The sequence below is a fragment of the Alternaria dauci genome, chromosome 8 (genome assembly GCF_042100115.1).
Source record: "Alternaria dauci strain A2016 chromosome 8, whole genome shotgun sequence".
Lineage (NCBI taxonomy): Eukaryota > Fungi > Ascomycota > Dothideomycetes > Pleosporales > Pleosporaceae > Alternaria > Alternaria dauci.
In genome coordinates, this window is record NC_091279.1 from 381,723 (window position 1) to 390,880 (window position 9,158).

Here is a 9,158-nt window from a genome sequence, read left to right on the forward strand (position 1 = left end):
GTCGGCAAGTCGTTTCTCCCAAGCTCATCTTTTTCCCGGGCCTCGAATCATCGCGCTAAAAACCCGCCGGCCAATCAGGACGCGTCCTTGCCATGGCAGCCCTGGTGGGCAAAACCTCGCACCCTCCAAGCGCCCGCGTCACTCGTTTCATCCACTCGACCTGGCGTCCATGCGTAGCCACAACAAACACCACAGTCACCTGCCACTGCGACGGCCGTGCTAGCCCAGCCCTACACCAGCCATACAATGCCTACTGTCCACTCGCAGCGAAACAGAGCTCTATTCTCGGAACGCAGCCGGCGCCATGGGTGGACACGATAGAGCCCCATGTTCCCATTTCGCGGTGAGGAACGTCACTTGCCTCTAGATTTTCGCAGTAAATATCCCCAAGGTAGGGCGTTTCTTTGTCTGTCCATTCCACTGTTTCGTCCATCTCTTTTCAGGTCGTTTTCACATCGCTTTCGGACTGCTTCTTTATTTCACTGTTTCATACTCGACTCCCTTCTTTGAGGTTCGCCGGCCCGACCTCTTGAGCAAACTGTAACACCGCCCCGACATTTCCATCTCCAAGAAAATGACTCCCACGACATCGTCTCCCAGGCTCTCGAGGATATTCCTCATGAGCCTCTTCGCATCGCTCATCACAGCTACACATGCATCCACCCTCTTTCCCCGCCAAGCAGAAACATGTGGGGGGTTCGCAGACCTCCAGCAGTGCGGATCAGACCTCCCCTCCTCCTTTTGCTGCCCCAAAGACTCAACATGCATGGCTCTGAACAGTGGAGACGTGCAATCAGCCATCTGCTGTCCAATTGGTTCAGACTGCGGCTTTATTCACCCGACCACTTGCGACATCACCCAGCTGAACGCTACCCTGTATCCAGCCAACCAGATGCACATCTCTGAGACCGACGGCATTGAACTACCAAAATGCGGCGACAAATGCTGTACATTGGGCTACCTATGTCACGAAGAGATGTGCGTTCTTGATAGATCCCCATGGCAGATGCCATCTCCAACATCATCTTCAACATCGTCTGCAACACCATCTCCGACATCATCTCCAATATCATCTCCAACATCATCCGCAAACGCAACGCCTTCCCCCACCAGCCCAGCCTCCGCATCCCAGACTTCCAGTTGTTCAGAAATCACGCCCATTGAAACAAAGCAAGGCTTCGACGGAAAATCCTTTGCAGCCGGTCTTCTCCCTGGCATAGTCATCGGCGCCCTCAGCACCCTGGGCCTGATCTGGATTCTCAACAAGAGACGCGAACATCAGTCCAAAGAGCGCTACTCTGGCGATTTTGGCCACGTAGCCCGTCAAATTAGCGATCCCATCTACGACCCTCAGCTCGCTGCACGAACAGATTTCATGCGTCGGGGCAGCCACTCAGCCTACTCAAGCCCCAACTCAACAGACCGAATCGCCAAAGGCATCAAGGAAACAAACACCAACCCGCCCATCCACGGCTTCACGCCCAGGATAAAAAGCATGTGGGACCGCACGCCCAAACTAAACTTTGGCTTCACATCCGGTCTCCCATCAAATCCTGCTCCTCCCGTCCGCGCGGGCAACCCATATACCAATCCTTACCAAACCCCACCCCCGAAACCGAAACGCATTCACTCTGCCAGTCGGCGCACGAGTTCCCTCCGAACGAGTGACCAGACATTTAATACACTACGGACAGGACAACACCGTTCCAGTGGAGAAAGGAGCGGCAGCTCAGAAACCATCGATGTATTGATGCCTACACCGAGTTTTTTGGCTCCACCACAGGCTCCCGGTATGCAGCGCGATAACCGCTACACGACTGACTCGGCCAACACGACGTTTACGAGACTCATGGAGAGGGCTGGGTTCGATGAGAGTGCGCTGCAGGAGGTCAAGGATTGGAGGACGCCCAAGGTGTAGACTGTACCGTTTTGTTTGCTTGTTACTCTTTTTCTCTTCTCTTCGTACATATATTCTTCACTCTTCGATACCTTTATTGCTAGCGATGGCGTTTGGACATAATTTTCCTTTACGGTAGGCTGGCAACTTTACTGCATTTGCAATTGCATTTGGCTTCGGCGTTGGTCGTTTTCATTATATGATACCACATAGGCAGGCCTTTAGTCGCTCCCTACGAGCTTTTTTATATTTACCAACCGACGATCAATATCACGATCAATATCACAATGAACATCAACGTCTTCCTCCTGTCTCATGGTCGTAAATATCGTTACACGTCTCATTGTCATGATCATATATACATGTCTGGAGATTCTTTTCGTAAATCTCCAACCAAGTATACTCTGGGTATATGTATATATATATCTGCATCCAACTCAGTCCAACGCCAATACACCTCTCCGCCCTACCAACTTTGTTAGAACCTAGCAGCATCTCCCCGCGAACTTCCCCCAACAATCGGCAAAGTCTCAACGAAATCACCACGAGCCCTATCTACCTCCGCAACCTCGGACGCACCACTCGATCCCCCTGCAATACCTTCCCTTGCTATCCTTGCCTCCGCAGCCTGCGCCCTCAGTTCTCGCCCAACCTCCCTCTCCAACACAGGCTGCGTCGCCCTCTTCTTCTGTTTCCCAAACAAACAATGCCAAAGATCGTCTTCCCTGACAATCTCACCCTCGCCCTTTTTGCGCATGAGTTGTTTAAACGGCGCGTTCTGGAGTTCAGCCGAGTTTGCAGCATCGAGAGTCTGTTCTTTGAGAGCTGGGGTCGTGGATCCAGATTGGGTAGGTAGCTTGGACGACGTGTTGTTGCTGATGTGTTCGAGGCGGCGGGCAACAGATATGTCGTAGATGGCTTCTTCTACCGTATCGCTAATGAGGTACATGAATACTGTTGTAGGTCGTTGCTGGCCGATGCGGTGGACACGACTAATAGCCTGGAGTTCGATTGCGGGGTTGATGAGCGGTTCGCAGAGGAAGACATATGTTGCGTTTACGAGAGTTAGGCCGGAAGAATCGGTTTTGGCGTCCAGGAGTAAACACTCGATACTCGCATCAGTCTTGAACTTCCGGATACCGTCTTTGTCGGTGATACTGCTGGCGCTGATCTTCCACTTGTTGAGTGCTTCGCGGAGCACTTCGAGGAAGTCACCGAATTGGGAGAAGATGATCGATTTGGCGCCCGGGTCGTTGTTGCGAATCCAGATTAGGTGGCGTGCGATCATGTCAATTTTTGTGCCATATGAACCCTCTAGATCGATCATCTTGATCTCTTTCATCGTTGAATCCGGAATGTCAGAGTAGATCGATGTGCTTGACGAAGAGCCTGGCGTGGAAGCTTGTGTCGGGCTACCAGGCGCAGTTGTCTCTTCTTTCGCTCGGATCTCGGATGGTTTGAAAGTGATGTCTTTGAAAGCGGACCCCGACAGCTTCTGCTTACAAGTCGGGCAGGATCGATGCACCTGCCACCATTGATTAATACAGTCTTTGCAGTATTTGTGACCGCAAGCTGTCAAGACGCCAATTTCAATGTCTTCCCTACAGATGATGCACTCAGCTGACGCTTCATTTTGGTTTTCAGTCCGAAGATGCTTCAGATAAGTGCACTTTGTCTTGAAGCCACTAGCGAGATCCATTTTCCTCTCTCGCAATTCATCGGTCTTTTTGAACTCGCGCGAGTCGAATGTGTCGTCTAGTTCCTCTTTATATTTCGCCACGGTGTCGGAGATGTGTTGAAACTGTCGGTAATATTCCAGACGCTGGTTCATGGTGCCTCGGAACATTTCCTGCTCCTTCTCAAGTTCAGTAATGGCCTTTGCTTGTTCTGCGACTATGGCTTGAACTTTGGCAATTTGTTCCTGAAGAATGCTAAGTTCTGAGGAAGCGCGGGCATCTCCACTATCTGCTCTCCACTGCAAAGCACTGATCAGCGAGCGGATACCAGATACAACACCCTTCAAAGATCCGGGTTGCAGTTTTGCCTGTAATCCACGTCGTGTGTTGACAAAATCAAGCATAGTTTGCGGCGCATGGCCTCGGTCGCCGTGCTCGTTACCTTTTAAAGCTTGTTTTTCGGCAGCCTTGAGCTCGAGTTCGACAAGATTGTCCTGCAGACCGTTTACAGCAGCATTACGGTCCGCAACGAGGGATCGAAGAGCCGTGATATAAACATACAACTCGTCCTGAGCGGCGAGAGAGTCGTCGTACTCATCACCTGTCGTCTCCTTGTTGTCGTCATCATCCATAAGGCGCGTCAGGAGGATGTCGACAATCTTCGCACGCCAAGTCTGTATGAGCTGGGCTTGCTCGTTCAGATAATCGCTGAGGTTGTCCATCGTATCGAGGATTTTTCGTGCTTCGATGCCTCCCAGATCTGGAAGGTCAGCTATTGTAGATATCTGGTGAAAAGGCTTTCTTGATTCGACTTTAGCCATTTGTTGCCACGCTCTGCCCTTCGATTCCTTCAGCAGTTCACGGCGGATTATCCTAGCCGCTTCATAGTCATCTGTCTCATGCTTTTCTTTCTTGCGCCAATCATCCGAGTCTGGCTCCGTCAACTGTGGATCTTCTTTGATTTGATGCCAGGCAGTGGCGGTGAAGAATTGAGCGGCATGTTCGAGCTCTAGGAATGACCGTAGCGATTTGCGCAGAACCGGTATACGGCCCACGTTGTCTCCATCAGTGTCTTCATCTTCGTTAGCCTCATCAAGACCACCTGTGGATGCGCGGCCTAGCTTCTGCTGCTCCGCTAGCAACTCGGCTCTGCATATCGCAACATATGACTGTGCTTCAGTTCGCGCTCTGTCATAGTATTGGAGCGACAACTTTGCACGAGCGGGGAAGTTTCCTGCATATGCTTGGATATGACCCATCTTGATCAAGCACAGAATCATCTCGCGAGCCTCTGCCTTCCACTTTGTGTCATTCTGCTCTATCATGACCTCCAAAACTTCATGCACGGTACGCAAAGCACCATTCTTTCCACCCAACGCTTTGCGGTTCTTTCGACCTACGTTCGCATGGAGACAGGTCTGGCGTAGTCTGATTAGCCACTCTCGCATGCGCTCAACGACCTCCGGGTGAGTCTCATCGCGACCATCTTCTTTGGGTTTTCCTTCGGGGGTGAGCCAGCACGCATCACACATTTGGCGCATCATCTCGTTGTAATGCTGCTCCTCGATGGTTGTGAACGGAACGGTGATAACGACACGTTTCTGCGGCGGTATTTGAAGGTCATCACGAACCCTTGCTTTTGTATTTCGTACGGAGATCTCACTGAAGATTCCCTTGAATAACGCCTTGTCTAGACGAGTCCAGACTGCCTTGTTGTTCGCAAATGCATCACACCTAAGGAAGATCAAGAGGCCACGTAGATCCTGGACGTCTTTGCGAAGAGGAGTTCCGGAAACCGCCCATGCATTACATCGGGGGATGATTCGAGCTACTTGGGCGGCCTGACTGACCCCGCTTTCAACCATCTGCGCTTCGTCTAAGCAGACTCGCCACCATGAAATGCCGACGAGGGGGCTATGCCGGCGCTCCTGGCGGTTTGGACGCCGAGAGCTGCGATCGGGAGGAGGTACGGCGTGATGAATCTCTTTCGAAAGGACTTGATATGTTGTTACTACTACATCGTGTTGCATGAGATAGTCGACTGTCGCTGTGGTATGGTGTTTCTTTGGTGCAGATATAGGGGAGAGACCCTTGTAATGGCAGACCTTGAGATCAGGAGCATGAGCATGTATTTCGCTCAGCCACTGTTCCAGAATCGAAGGAGGGGTAATTATTAATGTAGCGCCTGAAGGCTTCACCTGAGCCCCAGTATATGGATCGAAAATGTCACCCCCGGGTATATCTCGCTTGTGATGGGATATGAGCGCGATCAGCTCAACGGTTTTACCCAGACCCATTTCTTCTGCGAGTATACCACCGCGCAGCGACTGTAGGGTGTCACCCTTAGCTGCATCTAGATTCGTGACTATAGTGCCGCGCAGCTGACTGACGTAGCACGTTACTCCTGTCACGTCTTGTGTCTGCCTGAATGATGCCGGTGGCGATGTGTTGGCAAAGGGCTCCAGTAAGCCAGAAGATGAGAAAGCAACACCTTCTCGACGCAAGAGCCAAGCAACAGTCCTCTCTTGGAAAGGCAGAAGCTTGGTGTCGATCAAACTATGTTTGATACGGGGAGAAACCTCTGTGTCCGCCGGTGGTACATGTACTGAATCGTAGAAATCGGATGGGGTCCAGGACTTCTCACCTCTCGCAGCCGCATCGCTCATGTATGTCGAGAGGAGCTTCAGGTCCGCGTTCATGTAATGGCCTGAAACCTCTGGATCCTCAACCACCGATACGCCCAGAGTCCACCGTATCTCCACTACCAACTTGTATCGGCTGTGCCCATGCGCGAGTGGTGGGTGCAGCTGACAACGACAGAAAGCCGCGCGAGAAACAGGTTTACGTTTCTTGCCTAGAAGCGAGGTCGCAAGTGCAGAGGCATTCCGGAGGTGGGGTATGACCGAATCTATGAAAGGAGCAGAAGTTGTGGCGACCAGATCGACACCCTTTTCATTGACAGCGTTCCAGAGTTTCATTTGGAGAGCCTCTCTTGCGTGGCCTCTCCGACAGAATTCGAGTTCCAATGTTATGGGTTCTTGCGATACGGTCGAGGTATTCGTGATGTCCATAGAGCCTTGCAAAGGCGTAGGCATGTTCTGTAAATATGTTAGTTGGACACCGTAACAACCGGCCAGCCCACTGACCAAACCAATAGATACGTTGGCTAAGACGACGCTATCCTTTGCGTCAAAGTCTGCCTGTGGCCGTACCGGAACAGCATTGCCATTTCTCGATTTGCGTCGCTTGGGCGAAGGTTCTTCCTCTTTGAGCGCAGTAGGTGCTGTGAATAACTCTTGTATGGTACGGATGCTACTCGAGGCATCTTGCGCCGGAAGCGATGGCGGCCCACGAGAACTCCAGCCATCCGCCATGGAAAAGGCAGTTGCGCTGAAGAGCTCAGCGCAGCCCTCAAAGGAAGTCATGATGGGTGTCGACTCGAGTTGTCGCGAGAGAGCCGTGGTGGAGTAATGAGGGACGAGGCGAACGCGGGTATGAGCGAATGTCCGCCGTCGTGGACACGCTAAGATAGGTGATAGACCAGGGTCAGCCCCACACAGCCAGGCATCAGTTCAAGCTCGACCATCTTCACCAAGACCCCTCACCGCTAACCTTCACCCTAAAGAATTCTTCGCCGCACACGTGAGTACAACAGTTCTGAAGAAGAGAGACGTGAACGTTAGGCTTCGTGCCAAAAGTGAGTATTGGTGGTAACTAGCTAGACGTCTCTTCTCTGCTACACGGGCGAAGTAATCTCCAAGTGGCCATTGTTCTAGCGCCAATGACGTGTGTTCCAACCACTTCTAAAGTAAGTTGTTCTATATGCATCCTGGTAGCGGCTGTCTCGTGACTCAAAGAACAGGCACAGAAGTCTGCCAGGGGAAAATCTACGATCCTAGACCACGACTGAATACATCCTTAGTAGATAGATCATATATGCGTGATGCCGTCGGCTGTCCGTGGTCGGAAGATTGCGTTTTCGTGGCTTGCAAGGAAGATGTCTTCGGCGCGGGGCGTTCGCCAGTAGGCGACAATAGCAGTCCCGTCTGAATGGCCGAAAGTTGCGGTGTTCGAGCCTTCGCTGTGAACGCATCCTTCTCAACAACCCTGATGTCCCTAGGGACAAGTGTAAGCATGGACCCAATACTGCACAATACCGAGTTCATGAAATCGAGTAGCAGCCATTTACTCTGTAGCCAGCACTCTTTTGATCGGTTCTGCAGCCTCAATGAACTTCTCGACCATGGTATCTAGCTTGGTAAGATCGTCCTTGCCCTTCTTCACCTCTGCGATAAGCTTCTGCTTCTGCTTGAGCTTCTCCTGTCGCGCCTCTTCCAGCTTAAGACGGACTTGGTGCTCGTGCTCGATGCGCGCGGTCATGAGGTCGTGTTCGGTCGAATCCTTGTGCTCGGGGAACTGTTCAAGGAACTCTTCGCGAGAGATGAGCGGCAATTTCATATATGTGTGACTGTGCAGGGTGTTAGCATGGAGCGCAACCATTTGTATGGGTACATACTCGTAGTTCTCAGCAGCAGAGATCTCAGAGCGCAGCGACTGCTCCTCGTACTTGAGGTTGTGAAGACCCAAAATCAGCGCGTCGTTCACAGCCCTGTCGTCAGAAGTCTTCGCCTTCTCCTCGCGGACTTTCAGCACGCTCTGCCGGTACAGAGTCTTGACAACTGACAGTTGCGCGCGGATGTATTTCTCCCTCTTCTGGATCTCTCGCGTGGCTTGCTTCTCCTGATCGATTTCTTCGCGCGAACTTGACTTCGGGTTCTTCGGGTGGGCAAGCTGGTAGTCTACAAGCTCGTTGATGAGCTTCTTGAGGTTCTGCACTTCGCTGTAGAGGCGCGCATTGTGCGGCGTCTTGAGGAGATCGGTGACATTGAAGGAAGAAAGATCGGCAGGCATCGCGTCTTCAGACTGCGCGACGAGACGCTGCTGTTCGCTCATATTGGACATTTTAGCGGGTTGTGGCCGTAACAGTTGTCATACCACTGTTCACAGTGATCGCGAAACGCTAGTCATGCCTTGGCACAACAGTCACATGATGTCGTGTTTCTTTGGCGTCCGCTGTCACCCAGGCACCAAAGCTGCCCTCGAAGGCCTCGAAGGCCTCCACAATCAGGCTGAACTCTCGGTGGCTTTTACCGCACATCCAATAAATTGCTTGAGATCTTGAGTGCGCCACACCTGATCGATCTGGGTAGGCAACGCGCAGGACGAGATGAGATGTGCTCCAGATCCTGGCCCTTCTGATCCCAATAGCGCGCCACATACCTAGGTATGTACTCGCCTATCGCCTTCAAGCCTCGCAAAGGGACGTCCACATTGAGCAGACGGCGCACCAGATCGATCGTGCTCAAAGCACTGGTCATACGTTCAGCCAGTGCAAGTGCCAGCATCGAGCGTCTCACGCACATACACGGACCGTGGCTGCGAGGTTCGAGAGTCGCCCTGCCTCAGCTCAGATGGCCTGGTATCAGGGACTGTGGTGTACACCATTACCTGCATGTTGTACGTGTCGAAGCTGTGCACCGGAGTACAGGGATATGTACAGGTTTTCCAAGCTAGGCGCCTTTGCA

The 9,158-nt window shown here is 52.1% G+C and overlaps 3 protein-coding genes across 3 annotated transcripts; 1 reads left to right on the plus strand and 2 right to left on the minus strand.

The window, feature by feature from the left end:
* Window positions 1-930: 930 nt before the first annotated feature.
* ACET3X_008062 (uncharacterized protein) lies at window positions 931-1,918 on the plus strand (the record flags this gene model as incomplete). The annotated part of the gene is made up of 2 exons (XM_069455001.1): window positions 931-978; window positions 1,133-1,918. The coding sequence occupies 2 exons, from the start codon at window positions 931-933 to the stop codon at window positions 1,916-1,918; spliced, it is 834 nt and encodes a 277-aa protein (XP_069303664.1).
* A 457-nt stretch (window positions 1,919-2,375) lies between these two features.
* Window positions 2,376-6,998, minus strand: ACET3X_008063 (uncharacterized protein; the record flags this gene model as incomplete). The annotated part of the gene is made up of 2 exons (XM_069455002.1): window positions 2,376-6,671; window positions 6,720-6,998. 2 exons carry the CDS (start codon window positions 6,996-6,998, stop codon window positions 2,376-2,378), a joined length of 4,575 nt encoding a protein of 1,524 aa, XP_069303665.1.
* A 760-nt stretch (window positions 6,999-7,758) lies between these two features.
* On the minus strand, window positions 7,759-8,535 carry ACET3X_008064 (uncharacterized protein; the record flags this gene model as incomplete). The annotated part of the gene is made up of 2 exons (XM_069455004.1): window positions 7,759-8,041; window positions 8,090-8,535. 2 exons carry the CDS (start codon window positions 8,533-8,535, stop codon window positions 7,759-7,761), a joined length of 729 nt encoding a protein of 242 aa, XP_069303666.1.
* Between the last annotated feature and the right edge of the window lie 623 nt (window positions 8,536-9,158).